This window comes from Pleurodeles waltl, chromosome 1_2 (assembly GCF_031143425.1).
Source record: "Pleurodeles waltl isolate 20211129_DDA chromosome 1_2, aPleWal1.hap1.20221129, whole genome shotgun sequence".
Taxonomy (NCBI): domain Eukaryota; kingdom Metazoa; phylum Chordata; class Amphibia; order Caudata; family Salamandridae; genus Pleurodeles; species Pleurodeles waltl.
In genome coordinates, this window is record NC_090437.1 from 873,373,202 (window position 1) to 873,393,473 (window position 20,272).

The following is a 20,272-nucleotide window of genomic DNA, read 5'->3' on the forward strand; positions in this document are numbered from 1 at the left end:
TGTATATTTAAGAATCAATCTCTTAATTAGAACTGAGAATTAACATTATGTGTAATTGCTGAACGATCATGTGTCGATTGAGAAAAGCCACCCCCCTTTCTCCAGTGATAGAGTTGACTTCGTTAAGTTCTACTAGGAAGCATTTTAGGAGCATAATTACAATTTACATGTTATTTCGGATGAAATTCCCTCTTAGAGAAAAAAAGTAAAAGAATGACAATAGGCTATCTGTTGGTGAAAGACATTAATATGAAAAATAAGCCCCTGGAATTCCTACAAAAGTTTGATAATGTTTACCAAAGATTATAACAACTAGCTTCAATTAATTGAACAGTTGGAAAACAAAGTAATCTCTGCAATGTAATTGCATTGGAAAATATGCATTCCTCTTAATATGGCACTTTCAGGATTACTGTCCATTTAGGGAAAAAGTTGACAAAGTCTGCAAGCTAGCTTATAATGTGTATTTTACATCAACAAACATTTTTAGTTTTTTTTTTCTTAGTTTTTCATTGTTATATTGTTTAATTACATTGTAGGAGGTGAGGTTCCTTAGAATTACTCTATTCATTTTTAAGGGAATTTTTGGCTCACTGTTTATATCTGATTTCTGTAAGATTGATTTTAGCACTATGATATGCTCTGCAACCTTTTGAAATATGGTTTTCACTACGCAACATTTGTGATAAAACTGTACACAATCTGAAAGTATGAGTTGAAGGTAAGTAAAACTAATATATACATATATAATAATCACTGTTCAGGGATGAGGAAGACTTCTAAAGGATTTTTTAGTTTTGAAGGTATTTTTCTCCTTACGAACACCTCCCCCCCCCCCCCCACACACATCAAAAATGTATTCCATTCCTTAGGTCTCCTCACATCCCCTTTCTTTGTAATTTACTTTGATGTTTTGTAGAACAGACGCATGAGCTCTTTGTTATAATACCTTAGAAATATTGTTGCAACGTAATTTAGAATTATGGGGCTCAATGTAGACAATATTTTCCAACAAGCTTGCACTTCCGGTTGTTGTTCCATCATCAAAGGAAGTTAGCTGTGACTCCAAATGCACACCATTTATACTTTCTGTGACCCCATGTGTAATGACCTTAAAACAATAACATACAGTCTAGATTCAAATATCTGAAATTTGTCGTTTTGGGCTTTTTAGGCTCTTGTGTCCCTGGAGAGGGTCAGCCACCTTATCCTTGCAGCCTGTGCTGTGGATTGGGGCTGGGAATCAACTTTTACCCAGGCCAGGCATGCAGAACAGGGTCCAAACTTCACTAACCCATAGTGCAGCAGGTGCAGTCTGTCGAGTGCCGCAACCTCTCTTTGTGTGCATCAAAAGGGTGCAGAGTGGTCCTTTTCTTGTCCTTGATCCAAGTCCAGTGAGTACTAACCTCTCGGGTGCCAGGGGTGGCCACTATATCTCAGTCAAGGGCTCCTAAGGGACAATGCAATCACTAGTCACTCGGCTAGTAGGTCCCATCCTACCTGGTGACACAGTTCAGGTGCTGTGTGGCATCTGGCTACCCCAGAGTGCACTTTGGCTGAAGTCTTCCTCGAGTATGAGGACCTTGCTAGCACAGCCATGGAAAACGGATTGGTTCTACCCCTTCTAGAGGAATTAAAGGGCTTTCTGCATATGAATGTTGTCACAGAGGCCATTCAAAGGCGGCATCACCCTTTAATGCATGCCTTTTGGGCTAACACTCTATGCAACCCACCCTGTGGGTGGGAGAGGGGGTTGCACCTCCAGTGTAGCAACAGCCTTAGTGTTTAACATGAGACATTCACATGTCTCCCCAGGCAGGCAGAAACCTGTCTCAGTCCCTGTGCCTCCCAGAAGCCACTGGACTAGCTGGGTCAAAGTTTGGCAACTTCTGTAAAAGTGACCAGTATTAAAGTGGACATAAATGGTGGACTGCACCATTGAGTTGCAGTTGATGTCCCCTTTAAATTAATTCCTTACATGACACGGTTAGGTAGCCTCTTTTAGAAGTTAGATGCATTGGCATGCCAACCATTAGCTCTGCATTTACCTTTTAAGGCTACCTAACTGTCATCAGCAAACACCAACACTTTAGGGCTTTGCTGTATAGACATATCAAACATATATGTCTACCTTAAAAATATATAGCTCTTGCCATAGGGCTACATAGGCCTGCCTTACAGGAGACTTACATGTATAGTTAAGTGACTTAAGGGGACTTTGACATTGGTGGTAATGGCAAAGTTGGGTGTACAGTGCATGCACAGACTCTTAAGTCTGCAATGGCAGCTGAAAATCGTGTTTTCACTTTGTCATACAAAGAGTGGCACAACCAGTGCTGCATCTTGTGTGGAGAGCCAGCCTTACATGCCTTTTATACCTGGGTACCATATACTAGGGACTTATAAGTAAGTAAGCAAATGCCAGTTGGGGGAATCCAATTACATATACCATTTAAAAAAGGGAAGGAGCACTGTCACTGACAGCAGGCGTCAGTGCACTTTCAGAGCTGAAAACCAGCAGCTAATACTCAAAAAAGGGGAACAAAGTTGGGGAAAACCTGCAAAAAAAGCCTTTTTTCTTACCTAGAGAATGTGCCTTCTTATTTTCTTGGTTCATAATTTAGTTATTTTTGCTGCTTAATTCTAGTAGCCCTGACAGTGTTCAATCTCTGAAGAGTGGTCTGAGTCCTGTCATTATGATGATAAAACACATATTTCACAAGGAACCATGAAATAGTGTCCATATTTTATGGTTGTCTGTGAGATGCGAATTTTTGCATTAATTAGTTTGAATTCTTACCGTGATAAAATGTACAATATCATTTGTTTAAAAAAGAAAGGAATCCTGTGTTTCTTTGTCTTTAAAAAATGTGTTATGTGCTGTGTACTGAGTGAACGCTTAAATACAAAATGAGCACCACGTGCGTATCCTCAACATTATTGGCCTTTCTGTTCGATAATGTTTACAGTATTTCAAGTTAATGTAATGTGTGATAGTTTAATTAGAAGCCCTATTGATTCTTGCAATAAAGTACATTTCCAAGAAAGGGTCTGATTTCAAATGGGTTGTGTGGCATTTGCAGTTTACCAGCAGTGTGAAGTCAGGGTGTGCAGCTATTTGCAGACGGATCTTTAGACTGTCATATCAGACAGGTTATTCCTTGGCACGAGATGGTGTGCTATTGATTGTCTATAAATGTTTCACCTTGCTTCCGGACATTCTGATTAGTGCAGCCCGTGAAAGACTGTTCTGTCATCTGCACAGTGCAGATTCTGGTAATCTACTCCTTAAAGAACCTTTCGGTACACCTAAAAAAAAACAGCGAACAGATGAAAATGAACTAACAGGAATGTCTTCATGTTACTGAAGTACAATTCGCAGGCAAAGCTAGCTCTCTTAGAATTAGGGGTGCGCAAAGTTTGTGTTTATTTCACCTGCAGGGTTTTGGAAAGTTCTTGGTTTAGCCATCACAAACCTTGTGAGTATTCCCAGTTAACTAGTTTCTTTACATACTCAAATTTTTTCAGTTCTTGGCAAAATATAATCCAACCAAAGTGTAGGTAAACTTTTTTGATTCAAGCCTATATTTTTCTTTCCACTGAAAGTGTTCCTAAAAAGAAATATCTCATGCAGAATTATTGTGTTAGTTTTAAATAAAGATATTTGCAACATAAATTGTCACACCAGTCACAATTTCCATGCAAATCTGGCAAATCGAAAAACGTTGCAGCCTTTGCAAAGCTTTCTATAGACCTTCACGATGGTTGCATAAAAGTAAATGTTTCATCTTTACATTCAAAACGAATTAAAAAAAAAAAAAAATTGAAAAACGTCAGAGTTGCGTTGAGGGCCATCTGTAGTGCCCAGAAGCATTTTTTTTCTCTGCAGTTACAAGTCTAGCTTACATGTTAGAAGCAGGCGCGGCCCGTCCTTTAGGGCGGAGGGGCCACGCCTCCCCACCTTTTGCCCCTCATGAAGAGTGGCTGTCAGGCTGAACAAAGGTCAGCCTGAAAGACACTCTTCATTTTCAGCTCAGACAGTCGGGAGTGAGACATGCACGATTTGGGCAGACTCCTGGCTACCTGAGCTGGACTTTGTTGGGCTGAGGAGGTCACAGCTCCTATGGGCATGACCTCCTCGGCTCAGCAAAGGTGCCTCGAGGCCCTCCCCTGGGTGACGAGGAAAGCGTCACCCATTGACTTCGACCTGGGCTTTTCAGGTTTAAACCTTGAAGCGCCCAGGGCAAGTTTCAATCAGTGACACTTCGTCACAGAGTGGGGTGGGGTCAGCAGTCTCACTGACCCCATCCCACTCTGTGACGAGGCTGGGACTGCTGCCTTCCCTCATTGGCAGACCTAAGGCAGCAGTCCCAACCCTCCTGGGACCTCGAGGCTGAAGGTAGGTGTGTGAGTGATGTTTTAAAATGAATGTTTGATGTGTGCGTGCATGTTTGAATGTTATGAGTGTTGTTAATGGATGTGCGTGTGTGTGAAAGAATGAGTGTGTGTGATCTTTTAAAATGAATGTTTGGTGCGTGCGTGCATGTTTGAATGTTATGAGTGTTGTAAATGGATGTGCGTGCGTGCATGTCTGCGTGTGAAAGAATGTGTGTGTGTGTGCTTCCCGCCCGCCCCCCTCCCTCCTAAAGCTGCCGGCCGCCACTGGTTAGAAGCCACATCCTGCATTTCCTGTGCCCAGTCATACCTGCATGCCCAGAGACCAGTCTTGTTTATTGACTAGTTTGCCTTAGATTACTTTCTTTAATAGGTCATATTTCCATTTGCATCGAAAGTGAAATCTTTTGAACAACAATTACGACATTTCATGACCAGACATAAACAACTGTTAAGAGATTGAGGACTACTTGACAATAGAGTCCATGTAGAACCACTAGTGAAAAAATCAATATCGTTAACATTCAAAACACGGATATAATTTACCAGACGAGCTAACTCTGGTAAAAGAAAAATGAGAAAATGTTGTCAGCCATTAGAGGAAAGAGTGGGAAGAGACCAGGTGGACTTCCTGAGAGATATCAATTGAGTGAGTATTACGACTGGTGTATTTTAAAATAAACCATTGCATACATTAACACCGTGCATACATTGCATGCATTAATCACACTTGGTGGGAATGTCCGTGGGTTTTCAAGCTTTAGAGGAGGATAGGTAAACAATGTAACATAATCATGAGAGAACGAAGGTGATGGAAGATGAGATTATGTTGTTATGTATATGAGTAATCACTAACCCAATACAAAAAAGTGCTGCGTAGCACAGGTTTGGTGTTAGATAGAAAAAACAGCAAAGCTCTGAGGAGAATGAGGTGGAATGAGGGGCCGGCCCAAACTATAAAACCTGGATCACAGGAATGGACCACGGACAGCAACTGAGAAAGAGATTTACAAAAGACTAGGGTGCCCCAGAAATGCCGAAGGGGGTGTTGTGAGAAATGTATAATTTGAAATTATTTTATATGGTTTAATATGGTATGTGTGGGATGGAGATGACGGAGGGTAATGGAATTGGAGTTAGCGAAGCAGAAGAAAGGATGTACTGGGCAGGGATGCAAGACTGTAAATGAAACAATGAGCATACATTGCAATGTCGAAAGCTGAGTACGTTTGTAACTATGTGTAATTAACCATGTATCCTGCCTGTGAAGATATAAATGATAATTGAACTGATTAGTTTTTTTACTACATAAACCAAAAAAGGTGTTTGAAAAATACGTGCATCGAACGAGATGCTAGAAAGGCATTTACTGTGTAAATGTGTGAACATTTTCTACTGCCCTACAGAGAATACCATTCAGAGTGGGGTGAATACACTAATAGTAATGGGATGCGAGACATCTTGTAATGCAGAGAGAAGAGGAGGTCAGAGTATCCATGCTACTACTTACGTTTGGGGTGGCCACTTATTGCCTTTGGCCCAGTTTCCATTAGACAGCTTTTGTCTAATTCTTATTGGCCACTGTCCGGGTGCCACATGCTGCACACCATGTAAAGACAAAATAACTGAAAGATAAGAGTTAGTAAGTCCCTGCTGTTCCGTGCTGTTTTCTTCCACCAATATAACCAACACCAAGCTCTCACTATGGAAATCCTCCGTAAGCAACAAACCTCAATGCCCTCGGTTGCAGCAGGAGCTATGTGAATTCATTTGACCTCAAAAGTTGATCAAACCTTAAAGGGATAATAAGATATATAGATATCTTGGAGCCAGCTCTTCTGGACTTAGGGAAGACTACAACGCTCACATTCAAACTTTGAAAAAGATCTGTCTAGCAAATTGCTTTGCTTTTGTTTACTGAGAAGTTCTACATCTGAAAACTCTATACACTCCATTCACTGGTACCCCCTAATGGGGACTTCCAAGTACAGCTTTTCTGAGGAATAATCATAAATGTGAAAAACAAGAAATCACTCGAGATAGGTGGAGTTTTGGTGCTTGTGCCTTTTTTGTTAGGTTTGGCATTGTACAATATTTCTAAATATTGAGGCACATAACATAGTATGTTTCCAATGTCTTATTTGTGTTTCTTGTAGTTGTTTCATTGGATCAGATTCGCAAGGAGTGTGCAGCTTTGTTCTTTAACTTTGTCCTGCTTCCAGACTCGTTTGACAGAAGGGAAAGGCGTGTTTCTGAATACTTTAATATGATACTTTATTTTATTTGTGAATGTGTTTTTAAATAGTCCTCACTGAACTGCAAAAAATAAATTTTGTTTTTACACCTGCATTTTTTTGTATGTATGCTTTAATCTTTAGGTAAACAAGGAGGATTTCCACAGGAAAATAACACCATAGATTCTGGAGAGCTTGATATTGGCCGAAGAGCTGTACAAGATGTGCCACCTGGGGTGTTTTGGAGATCACAACTCTTTATTGACCAGCCACAGTTTCTAAAATTCAATATCTCCCTTCAGAAGGATGCATTGGTTGGAGTATATGGCCGAAAAGGATTACCACCTTCGCACACCCAGGTAGGATGTTTTATTATACTGAAACAGTAAACAGCCTATGTTATTTTATGAAACATAATTAGAATAGTAATTTTTTTATTAAAAGATTTCATAAAGCTTTGACATTTGCAACTTTGGAGCTCCTTTGGACAGCATTTGCGGTGGAACACTTATGGCGAGGTGGAGGGTAGGGTGAATTTGGTAAAGGGAACCCAAAACCAGTACTCTTAGTCAGTATACTGAGAGTGTCAATAGGTGCGTTAAAAACGTGAGCCAAAATAGCTCAGTTTTCAGGCCTTCCCTGTAACTGTTGGTGTAACATGCTGTACCTCAGGGATTGCATTCAGTGCTCTCCAAAACTTGGGACTGGTTGCACCCAGAGACCTGCCTCCATGTTTTAGCTTGTCTTGTTGAAGTATCATTTGGGTGATCTGGTGTGTTTTTGCAGTGTGAAGAGACTGATTGGCAGTGTAATGGATTTTGTGAATATATCTGGGAACCCTACCCCAATAAGCCTTGTGTATGGTGTTGCTTGCTACCATCAGGAGCAAGTGAATTGATTTCAAGGCATGTTTTATAACTCGCTCCCCCGCCATGCATAGTTTTTTTCTTCAATAATTTGTCTTCTAATGTTTCCCGGTAACTCTTGTTTTTTTTTTCTGTAAATTTCTTTTAATTTAACGTAAATTTGGCCGTGTGTGGCTAACCCCCTATAACGACCCAGCGCCACACAGGGCCTTTGCCCGTGCACGGTGGAGGTTGGCCACAGGGCCTGGCCTGCCGCCAATCCCTCTGGCCAACCCCCTAACCACCCAACCCCATACTGCATATAGTCTTTATACTTTCAAAAAATGGAGCTGCAACTGTGACACCTGCTACGTTTATATTTGTAAGTGCTTCCTGTTGAGGTTTAATTTCTGTGAAATGGGCATCTTAGCCAGAACGGCCTAGACTTTTAATAATGTTTTTGGGTGGGGGATAGAGGGGGTTGCTTGGCCTCCCTCCCCAGGCTGATTTCGGCCCCAGGGACCCCATCCCCTGGGGCCCAAACTTTTATTGGGATGTGGACCATGCGTCCCACCTCCCCCAGCTGATTTTGGCCCTGGGGACTCTATCCCCTGGGCCTGACCTCACTATATACTTTGTTTTTTAGGGGGTGAGGAGTCGTGCGGCGTTCCTCCCCTGGCCGATTTTGGTCCTGGGGACCCATACCCCTGGGACCCAGCCATCAATCTTGGGTGCCCCATAGGGCACCTAATGTGCGTTGGGGTCCGTGGGGGAGCCTGAAGGCCTAGTTGACTCCCCGCCTCCTGCGGGAGCTGGCATTGCTTTTGCACACAGGGAGCTGCTAAAGATGCAGCTCCCTGTCTGCAAAAGCCATTGTTTCCTCCGTTTCCCTGCCTGCGCAGAGGAAAACAGAGGAAACCCTGCAGCTCCCTGTTTGCAAAAGCCATTGTTTCCTCAGAGAAAACCTCCGCTCGTAGCAAGTGAGAGCTGTTTGACAGCTCTCACTTGCTGCAAGCGGACTGTTTGCTGTGACTTGGCTGGAACTGTCAAAGTTCCCTGTAAGTCACAGCAAACTACTATGTCCCAGGGTAGACACACCAGGACATATCAGGAGCTGGCCCTGTGGTGTGGCGGTCCTCAGGACCATTAATGGAGGCACGCAGCCCTCCTCCAGCCCCCAGGGCTGCATGGGGATTATGTTTTCCCACCCCCACATTCATCATTACTTAAGCCCTAGGGAGGTGGCAGTTCCTAGGGCTGTGGGGGGACTGACCACCCCTCTGCATAATTCTATGAGATAACATGGGTAGTAGTTGAATAAACCCTGCATCTCCTCATACAAGAACATCCAATAATATGGTGGAAAGTGTCAACAAGCAAGCAAACAATTTTAACTGGTGCTGATCAGGTAAATAGGCCCTACTACCCAGAGCTAGTATCTTACTGATCCATAAGAGACCAATACAGATTATTATCACAGGACCCCTCCTATTACAATATATACATTTTGCCCCAAGAAGGTGGTTGTCCCTGGGGTGAGGGGGGTCCATGTGGCCCCTCACGCATATTATGAAGAAAAAAAGCCATGGGGAGTTGGAGGTCCCCGGGGGAGGAAAAGGTCTAGTGCACCCCCTTCCTTTATTTTAAAAACGCCCCCAGGACCTGCCCTACCAGGGGCATTTAATCAAACAAATACGGGAGACCGTGCTTGGTTTTTGTTTTTATATTTTTACTTTGATTTTGTGACGTCGCAAATTCTTACTAACATTTTTTTTAAATAGTACTTTTTTGACCTGGCAGGATACCTCTAACACCCCAGCACCAGAGCTAAGAGGTCAGGGTGTCCATACCTTGTCCCCTTATCTCTTTTTTCACTGTTTTTAGGGACTCAGCTGAAGCCAAGTCCCAAGATGGCTGCCAACACTTCCTGGTTGAAGTGATTGCAACCAATCTGAGCTTTGCATTTCCTGCACAAGCATGTCATTATTCACGAAGTCATCGTGGTCAGAGATATGCAAATTTGGATTTCCTTAAATTTCTCATTAACTACAGAATGGATTTACACCAAATAACTGAAACCGTAATCTGCATATTGAAAGCTGTCTTTCTGCCACTTTTGGTGTAATTCCGCCCAGTGGTTGAGGCTGCAGTCATGTTCAAAACTTGTATGGGAATTAACATAGGAAACATACGGTTTTCAATTCTCCTCCACCCCCTTTTTCTAAATCCCCACTTGAAAGATCATCCTGAAACTTTTTGTGCACAATGAGAATCACCGGCACAATCTTTTCGGAAAATGTTATGAAGATTAGGCAAACAACGCCAAAGATATAGGCAAGTCAAAAAATGCTTTTGCATTGAAACATGGTCCTAACTATAACTATCTACTGGAGATATATAATACATGTGGCTGAACCCGTTAGCAAAATTATGTTGTTATTTTTCTTCACTCCTTGCTTTGGAGTGATTTGTCCTTTCACGCCTCTGACTTCCGTTTCTGAAGCTGTAAATTATAAAGAAATAATTGACAATGGCTCACATTCAAAAGCAATCAATGTATAGCTGAAAGTCGTCTCTGACCCTGTCTAAAAATGTCACATGTATTGCTACAAGAAGATCAATAAGTTCATCCAAAGAGACTTTCACAAATAACAAAGGGCGTTGATGGCTTAAAGCAGAACTAGATGAAAGGAGAGGTTGATTTTTTTATGCACATAGAAAGGTAATTGATTTGCCTTCATTAGCAAAAAATAATGAGACTCTGAGTTTAGTAAATATCTAAGCTACAGAATCATACCCAGAACCAGAGACGAGAAAATACAATGTTGTTTTTGGAAAGTTAAAATTACTAATGAATCATATATACAATAGTGGAAAATTTTGAAGCATTTAATTAATCATTTACTTTAGAAATATGATGTTTTATCAAAGCTATTCTGGAAGGAGGTATTAGTACGACACATTCGGGTCTCATATTCCTGGTTCAGTTAGCATATGGCAGTCATAGTGCAGTAAATCCCTATGCTCCTGGCAATGAGAATTGGGTTGATGCTTGGGTCAATTCACCCCTGGTAAAAATGCCTTGTGTCCAAGATGCAAATCAATAGGTGGGACACAAGAACATCAACACCTAAAATATTCTATAGACTGAAACAATAAAAACACCAAAATAAACACTACACAATCCAAACTCTGGATGGTATTGGTATGGTATTGGATGCCTAAATCATCGGTGTGTATTTGAAATAGAGTAACACAAAAGCACCAAGGAAACACCAAGCCCCACATAAACATGCCTACTCAAAGAACTCTTGTACATACTAAAAGCACTGAATGTCCTAGAACATTCAATATACTGTATTCTCACCAAACACTAAGGAAATCACCATACAGGAATCTGTTGTCCTAAAATAAGTGGATTGACTGAAAGCATTGCATCCTCCCAACAATCTGTTGGACTGGGAGTTCTCTAAAACCTTTAGCAATGGGCAGACTAAATTATTCTGCTCAGTGGAAAATTAATTCACAACCTACAAGATCTTTCTAAAATATCTGCACTGATAGTTGATGCTACAGGCAAGATGAGTGTATAATAAATAAGGATTTGTGTGTGTGTGTGTGTGTGTGTGTATATACACATAAAATGTTATCCTGTTCCGAGTGTGCATCATAAATGGGAATATATAAATGATAAGACATTTTATCCATATTGAAAGTGCTGAGGTGCAAAAAAAGCCTTATTAGAAATCGTGTTGAATAGCTGCTATTTGTAAATGAAAATGGATTAAGGGGGGATTGACACAATTTGTCCAGGGTGTTACACAGTACCAACTTGAGTAGGTATGGTCCAAGCATGTACATCTCAGCATAGACCAAGGGGCAGCTTGATCACAGTAGTCCGAAAATATAGTCCATGAAAGGGCAAGTAGTATGCATTTATCATATAAAAATATCATATAAAAGAAGGTATGTAAAGAGTATGAGGTCTACAAAGTTATAGCTTTTGAACAGAGAAAGTAACATAGAATCTGTAGGTACAAATATGAAATATGCACAATAATGTTCATGAGAAACATGTTTATTTATGACAATGAGATTTGTAGTAGTATTTAGACTAGACTGCAAACTGTCACATAGGTATCAACACAAAAACAACACAGCAGGGGACTGAACACCCGAGGAAGGTCAAGTTATCAGAACATAAACAGACTATTTAGGATTCTGTCAATGACTACCACCTCAAGTAGGATAATACACACAAACAGAAAGTAGGTGAGAATCAGAAAGGTAGGGCAAGGACAGACATTTAGGGCATGATAGGATCAAAATATAAATAATTTAAGAAATGAATGGAGAGGAGTATCAGAAGGTTGTTTTCATTGTTGAAACACTTCTCATGTATTTATTTGTAGAGGCCAGCTGATGTGGAACAATGAGGCCAGGCCTAGTGCTGGCAATAGGTCTTTCCAGATTTTATGTGTATTAACTAAGAATGACCAAGACAGTGAGCACTTGTCACACATAAGTAACTAGCATAGCAACAGAGAATAGGTATCCTTTAAAATGAAGAAAGGCTAAATGACTACATGATGCAAAAGGGACTTGCCTTTGATATAGGCGCACCAAAGGCAAGCCTGCATCTGCCATTTCATGTCTGCCAGGAACATCTATTCTTCTGGAATCTCATTTCAGCATACATGTTCATGGGAGATTCTCCTTTTGCTGTTTTTTACCAATCATATTGGCAGAAAGTTATATCAAACTATATGCCTATACTGTCCTCTTAATGAAATTCTACATACATTATCCAATATTAGCATCATTAATTTAACCTCTATCTCAGTTTCTTTGTATGCAATAGGCTGCTACTGATATCTTTTGCGCTACACATGATATATCTATTTCCACTAGTTTAGATATCTCTTGATTGCAACGTGTGAGCTAATTTTATATGGTGTGCTACATGAACTTATTACACATGGCCAAGCACTTTTACGTTAACTATGTTTAGGGCACATTGACATATACAGGCTTATTCAGCAATGTGGCCAGCCAGTTTTGAGTTACTAAGAAGATATCCATGTGCCAAGGAAAGTAGGATGTGAAAGGGTTTACAGATATCACAGGATACTCACTTGACATGGGTTTTAGTTCTTCTCAACTGGTTCAAGTAGCTCACCCTTCACCATCACATGATTTCCTTTTATTTAGTAATTGTCCCTGCTTAAGTAAGCCAGTAAAAACTGTACCAAACTTGAAATCAGTAGCTTCATGGTGATGGAAACATATTACAGTAAAGATTTTTTTAACTTCATTGCTCAAATGTATTCCTATATTTGATTAGGCAACAGAACTCTTTAAAGCACTTAATGTTCTTTACTCCTGGTTTAGCTGTTTTGGCCGATGTAGAACAAACAAAGCCAACTAAAATAAAACATTGTCAAATGAAATGTAAATGGTTCCTGATGCAATTAAAGTTGGAAAATGAACCAGGTAAAATAGTAAAACTAAGATCATTAGTCTAAAACCCTCTCACCACCCCAGATGAGCAAGTACAACTATTTTCTCTCTCTAGCTGAGGAGATCATAAAAAACTTAAATGGCGTCATTATTTCTCAGAAAATCTTCATGATGCGGAAGCTGCTGTCTGTAACCGACTGTTGTGGAATGTGCTTATGTTCTTCCAGTAGAATCATCTTCTTCTTGAGAAGGTCGGGAAGATCAGAGTGGACTAAGCTCTTGGTATATACTGAGACCCGAAGATCTTTCTTGAATGATGCTTTCGAGCCTACCGGTTCTCTGAAAAACAAGTGCCCTATTATACCGTTGCTACTGGTAAAAGATACAGATAGAACTTATCACTTAAAACTTTGTGCAGATGTGAACTAAAGGATTGAAACTCTTTAGTAATACAACAGTTGACACAGAAACTTTTCTTATACATTGAGGACCATGCTAGCGCTTTAAGCATGCAGCAACAGCTTAATTAGAAACATTTGTGAAGTGTAGTAATGTGTTGAAACCTTTCCAAACATCTTTTCTATTCTTATAACATACACTGTTATGTGTATGCAGATCATACCTAAATTCATTTTGATCTCTGATGTAATCAGAACAAAGGAGTTGCAACCCACTCTTTGGGGCTGTCCAAAAGGTGGATACGCAAATGAGTCCTAAAGCTGTATTTTAAGGGCATCCTTTACCCCAGACGGATTGAGTAAGCAGAGCCACTCATCCCCAAGTCATTCTCCATGGGCATCTGCCTTCTTACTTCTGCAGCAAGCTCCAGTTTCACTATTGGATGAATTTGGAACTGCTGTGTAAACAGGTCCTTTTTGAACCACTAATGTATGACCATATTACCCGAATGTTCAAGTCCTTACATTTGTTTATGGTCCATAAATAATTGTGTTTGAAGCACTCTGGCATTTCATTAACTTCTCTGTCTTGCTTTTCAAGTAGTAATACAATTCAGAGTAAATTTGGTTTGGGGTCTTTTCCTTCCTATATATATAGTACAAAAATAGTTGCTGGTTTGAGATTCAGGCTTTATAAATGCCAAGACAGTTAAATGGTTCTGTGGGTAGAAGGATGTATTAAGAAGTTGTTGCAGAGCTGACATGGAACAAACACACTTAGATATACCGCTTCACACAGACACACAGGTTAGTTGGCTATTGTTCAAGACATTCTTCACTCTTGTTTCAGGTGTCTTGGCTGAGCTCAAGTTGTAACTTTGATAGAGATGTTAAATGATTTTGAATCAATATGAGTAATGTGTTTTGATCAACAGATATATAAATGTGAATTCACATATGAAAATATATAGAAATATATATCTTGGTGTTGATGATTAAAACTGTAGCGACCAGGATAAAAAATAAAATTAACCAAGAATCAAAAATCACTACATATCAAAGCATCAGAAATCATCCAGTTGTGATGAAAATAGCTCAGACTTAAAAAAAAAAAAAAAAAATAGGAAAAGAAGTGTAGTCATCAAAAGAAAAGCCTTTCACAATTCGGCAGTAGAGACCTGAAGTGTTACCGTGAGGTCCCTTGGGACTAACACAATATCTGTGTGAAGCTTTGTAAGTTCAAATCAGCAGGCACAATGGTCAGACTAGGTCTGCATCAGCAAGCACAAAGTTTAGCCATGCAATAGAAAGCTCTCTTGCTTGTTATGTTCTGTAGTAATAAGAACCAGTACTTTCAAGTTTTTTTCTTGGTTGGCTTTGCCAATTGTCTCCAAAGTTGTGAAGGTAGGGCTCAGAGTTGGGATTACCAGAAGACTTCTTAACCTATGTAAACTTGCCAGCAAGCAACTGTACATAGCCTCTAGTGATTTCTTCTGTCTGAAATATTATAGCATTATTAGGCAGGATCTCTGTAAGCTACCCCTGTTCTAGGCTAGCATTCATTCACCCGCTGCAGTGCAGATGAGGCTAGCTCCACTTCTAGTCCAAGAGAAGTAGTCATTGGTAAACTAAACATAAGTGTATAGGCAACATACTTTTAACTGTGGCTGGATAGGTTTCTTACTGTTTTGGGTTGTGGGTGACCAAATTTAAGTCTGCTGTGACTCATTCACAAAGAGAAACAATAAACCTCAGTCATGAGGTATATTTCAAGGCACTGTAGTTCTTCTGGCATAAATATTCCAGCTCCACAATTCTTGAGAACAATCAAACCTGTTGTCTATTCCTCCCTGCCATTAGCAGAAATCTTAGCTGGCTCTCGTTGCAGGGGGGTACACATATTTCAAGATGATTCACAGCAGGTGTCTAAAGTTTGGTATTATGTAGTTTAACTATTGTCCACCATTTAGGAGATCTTTGTCTTCTATCCAACCAATTGAGCCATCGCTACTTGTGCCTTAAGCCCACCATTTACTATAGACTGTTGCAGATAATCACAAGATATGCATTAGCACCCAGCAAAAAGTTGTCATTGCCTCAGAATGCCTAAGTGCTCCTGAGAGGTATTTTGTTAACCCTCCATATCAACTACTTAAAACATGTTTAGTCCTTCTTAACAACTTCTTAAAAAACAGCAGAGATCCCCTTTCTGGCTCACCTCGTATTTGAAAGATGGAACTGCACCAAACAAAGTGTTTCATCTCCCCTGCTTCTGTTGGAAGACAATGTTTCCTGACTTGAATAAAAGTTTTTCAGAAGTTTTTTTTTTTTTTTTGTATTATTAAAAAAATTGTTAATTTGATTGATACTCATTAGAATCAAGACTTCACTCTGGAATATCTTCCCTTTATTCTGCAGTAATAGCACAGGCCAAGATTTTCCCTGATGCATTGACACATGTCAGTCACACATTCACAACACATATACATTATTAGTTCATGTTAACTATTGTTTTTAAAGTAATCATGAACAGAAGCATAGCTTGTTGGAGCTTTTATGTGCAGTATCTGTTTACTCATGAAATGTTCCACAGGAGCTGCTTACCCTCATGGAATCAGATGAGGGCAAGTCACACATGAACAGACCTACTTGCGGGACCCACTTCCACCCAAGTCATAGATTAATACAGTACACAGAGGAAGCCCTACTATGCCCAACATCACATGGCTATCATGGGTCCTCATTCTAAATAATGTAGTTTGAGCAAAACAGCGTTTTGCAAATTGGGTTGTTAATATAGACTCCACCAAAGAGAACACCTTAGTAGTAGAAACGCTCCATGAGGAGGCTATTGCTATATATGGGTTGTTTCAATTATATCCCCACTGGAGACAGAGGGCACTGCTGCTAGATGGATTGGAGATTGTGGCAGTCTGATAGTAACCTACTGCCTTCTAAATACAATGTTCTAGGTGGAATTACAAAATGCTGCTGTAGGAGAAACAAATATGTTGGTGCTGTAGATTGCAGAATGCTTGCTTGCATTCACAAGCCTGAATCACAGAGCTGAATTAACATGAACATTTAGAGAGAGCCTCAGTGAGGTGATACATAAATAAGAAATTAAGAGTGTATTGACAAAGGACTGTGAGAGAAATATTTGTTTCTTTATTGTTAAAAGGATAACAAAGTAGAAACAGCAAAGCATGAGATCCCTGATAAAGTCAAATTCAAATTCATTTTATGGAGAAAAAAAACGAAATGTAAAATCTGTGTAACAATTGTTGTTAGTATATTTCAAAGGCTGTTACTAAACTTTCGCTGTGTTTCTGCAGTATGACTTTGTGGAACTTCTGGACGGTAGCCGACTAATTGCAAGAGAGAAACGTAACTTACTTGAGGCGGATCGAGGCGAGCGTCAAGTGAGATCAGTTAACGTTCAAGAGGCGGGTTTTATTCAGTACCTTGATGCAGGAATCTGGCACCTGGCTTTCTACAATGATGGCAAGAACCCTGAACAGGTGTCCTTCAACACTATTGTTATAGGTAAGCACATAATTCCAGAGTGTTGAGAAAGCAAATCTTAAACCCGCAATGTGGACTATCATCATAGATTTGGAAAAAACAGATAGCGTTGGTTGGCACTGCAAGCCCCCTTTCTCCTTAGAAGGGTAGTCCTCAAAAAGAAAGGACGTACACAAGGGACATTCCAACAAAGCAATTGTATCCAGGATCTGGAACATGCCCTCCTCCCCCGAGCCCCCAAGATTAGGATGAACCATTTAAATGGAAGATTCAAAAATAGAGATGAATCACTGTCTATCCCACTGCCAATTTCAGACATAACCTGGTTCTCGCTCACTGAAATCCTGTTGGTGTCTACATTTTTCTTACATCTTGATGAAAACCGTGAAGTTATAATTTGGTCATTATTCATTTGATGTAATTTTGGTATATTTTCTGCCCATGAGAACATCCTGTTTTGCATACTAAACTGTATAAGATATTTTCATTTTCTTCCTTCAGAAGTGTTTTTGGTTCCAATCTCTCTGGCTCCTGGGGTATGGACCTCTCTATATAAAACTGCCAATAAATAAGAAGCGATGTAGAGCTGCAGTCCTGCATAGTGACTGTCTTGTGCAAAGAGAAGCACATCCATGTTAATTTGTTCTCAATTAACGCTCTCTGGATGACTAAGAAACCATTTCTGAGGGATGTCCTATACTGTATAGTTCTCGTCAAGCAGCATTACGTGTATTGTGAATGGCCATGTCATACCCAAGTCTTTAAACGTGTGTTGTTGTACCCGATGGTAATAACATGCTCTAGGCAGTAATTGCAGGAAATTGGTCAGTATTTACTGCTTTCAAATTACAGGCGGCTGTACAGGTTGCTGCAGTGATTGAAATAGCTGTCAGTCTCCGCAGCAGTTGAAAAAGGGTATATTTGAGGAGCCACTATGGTTGTGAGAGGTCTAATAATCTGATTTTGCCTCCGTTTTTTCCACTCCAGAGTCTGTGGTCGAATGCCCTCGTGATTGCCATAGAAATGGAGAATGCGTTTCTGGAACCTGCCATTGCTTTCCCGGATTTCTGGGTCCCGATTGTTCAAGAGGTATAGGAATTAGACATTCTCCTTAAGTGAATATAATTTAAGCTGCAGCAACACGAGTAGTGACTAATTCCATTAAAAAAAAAAGAACGAAGGAAAATAAATTGCCAAGGCTTGTTTCATGGCAGCTTCTTTTATTTCGAAGGATTGCTATGAAAAGATCCCTGTTAATTCTCCTGTCATGTTTTGTTTCGCAGCAGCCTGCCCTGTGTTGTGCAGCGGGAATGGGCAGTATTCCAAAGGACGCTGTCTCTGTTACAGTGGCTGGAAGGGAACAGAGTGTGACGTGCCCAACACACAGTGCCTCGACCCGAAATGTGGGGGCCGTGGGATTTGCATAATGGGGTCCTGCGTCTGCAACTCGGGGCACAAAGGAGAAAACTGCGACGAAGGTGAGTGAAAGATACACTTTATTTCTCTTGACCGGGAAGCGTTGGAAATTGCTAACGTCCTATTTTCTCCAAGCACAATTGTGTCTTGTCCATGGTAAATATGTGCGCAGGTGTACAAGTTTGTGTTTCAAACCTATATAAAGGAATAGAGTGCTGAACAAAAGGGTGAGAGCCCGGTTATAGAAAGTTGACAGCAAGGCAGAGAAAAGGTAGATGCTTAAGTGTTGAGGGGATAGTGTTTATGTTCATTGATAAGTGCTTCACATCGTAAATCTGAGTTCAAATCTGCCATTTGCTGTGCATGTTGAAGCTAGAGTTCGAATGTGGAGGCTTCTACTTCTCCAATAGGAAGGGGCAGACAGACAGTGCTTCAAAGAAGTCCCTTTAGTAGCCCGTCCATGTTACGTCACACAGGCAGAAACGTTGCAAAGATTAGCAGTGTTACAGATAAACAAGCATTAGCCAAATCAGTAGATCTCGAGTATAGGAGTTATTGGCTTTGGCAATGTTTTGTAGTCATGCTGTACAGCAACGTGGATGTTTTGCAGTGTGGCTTAAAGTAGTTTTAAAAAGTGAAGTGCTAAGATGCATCCAGGGATCATGCACATTTTGTTTTTTAATGTGCATTAGCGCCGGATGCATCATACTGTTTTTTAATTTATACGTTTTAGCCATGCTGCACAGCAGATGCTCCACTATGCAGCATGCTGCAAATCATTGCCAAAGTTATGAATACCCATGCGGTATAACATGTGCAAAAGGCAAAAGCAACACTAATAGTCTAAAAAGCCAGACACAATGGCTTTCTCAGTGCTTTTTAGGTCCCAGCACAACACCGTTGTCATTCTGAGCAAAGCAGGTTATCTCCTTATGCGTGAAATAATAAAAAATGACATTTGGCAAAAAAAAAAACTATCACATAAAGAAAGTACTTGCACCCATTCCCTTGTCCTTGTCTTAGTTCAAATACATTTGGAAGAAGATAGCATCATCTGTCACAATAAAAGCAGATAACATTTTGTCACAAACATCCATTTCAGAAGAGAAAAGGGCTTCTTTGAAGTGTGTGTGGCATACTAAAACATATTTACAAATGGCAAACAGTTTAACAAGGATGACAAGGATGAAGAAAAAAATACAATTAGTGGCTCAATCACAGCTCAATCACCTCATGGTCTTGCTGAAAGAGGAGGAAGTGAAGCCAGCATGTACTGGCCAATTAGAATGCAGCAAGTAAGAGTGACAAGCCAACAAATGTTATGCAATGGGCAGGCTGCAAGCACCTTGTTGTATACAATAGTTCTTGTGCATGCACCATTGCAGGCGAGACCTAAAAACAGTCTTGACAGTGTCACCTAGACCCCCCCCCCCCCCCCCCCGGCTATATTACAATGCTTAGTTTTCCATCTGGTAGCTCAATAGGCAAAAGTCTTTCCTTGCCTTGTGATTACGTCAGCCATACCTGGAAGAAGCCTAGTGAACATGTCCACTCTAGGAGGGTGAGTGTAGGCCCGGCAGTAGACTTAAGGTAGAGAACATTTTGCAGTCAAGCATTGGTAATTTCCTAAAAGAGAAAGAGCCTTATCTTTGATTTCCTTTAGCACAATGATGTATGGCTTAGCCTGTATCCTCAAACAATAAACCTCCTACAGAGGGGAAGCTCTAGGAATTGGATGTCAAATAGGAAGTTTTTCCTGTCCCACAGCCCCCTGATGGTAGCACAGAAGAGACAGATAAACAGTTCAAATAATTGAGAAATTAAGCTAATCTGATGTGGTTAAACTGGTGCTGCAAATAATAATGATAATTAGAAATACACGGAATTGGAAAAATAAGACCTGTTCCCTGAGGAACAGGTCTCACTTATGATACTGGTCATTGCAGGTGGGATATTTTCAAGACGGGATTCAACATAATTGAGACTGGATGTGTTAATT

The 20,272-nt window shown here is 40.4% G+C and overlaps 1 protein-coding gene across 8 annotated transcripts in view; it reads left to right on the forward strand.

Moving 5' to 3' along the window:
• TENM3 (teneurin transmembrane protein 3) overlaps nt 1-20,272 on the forward strand; it is a 1,099,611-nt gene that overhangs the window by 908,065 nt on the left and 171,274 nt on the right. For 7 of the 8 annotated variants that reach the window (XM_069244742.1, XM_069199199.1, XM_069199207.1 and 4 more), the window contains 4 exons: nt 6,774-6,988; nt 16,668-16,878; nt 17,845-17,946; nt 18,141-18,335. In XM_069244742.1, the coding sequence (XP_069100843.1) occupies nt 6,774-6,988; nt 16,668-16,878; nt 17,845-17,946; nt 18,141-18,335 (723 nt within the window). The remainder of the gene's footprint in view (nt 1-6,773; nt 6,989-16,667; nt 16,879-17,844; nt 17,947-18,140; nt 18,336-20,272) is intronic. The other variant, XM_069199192.1, reaches the window with a different exon arrangement.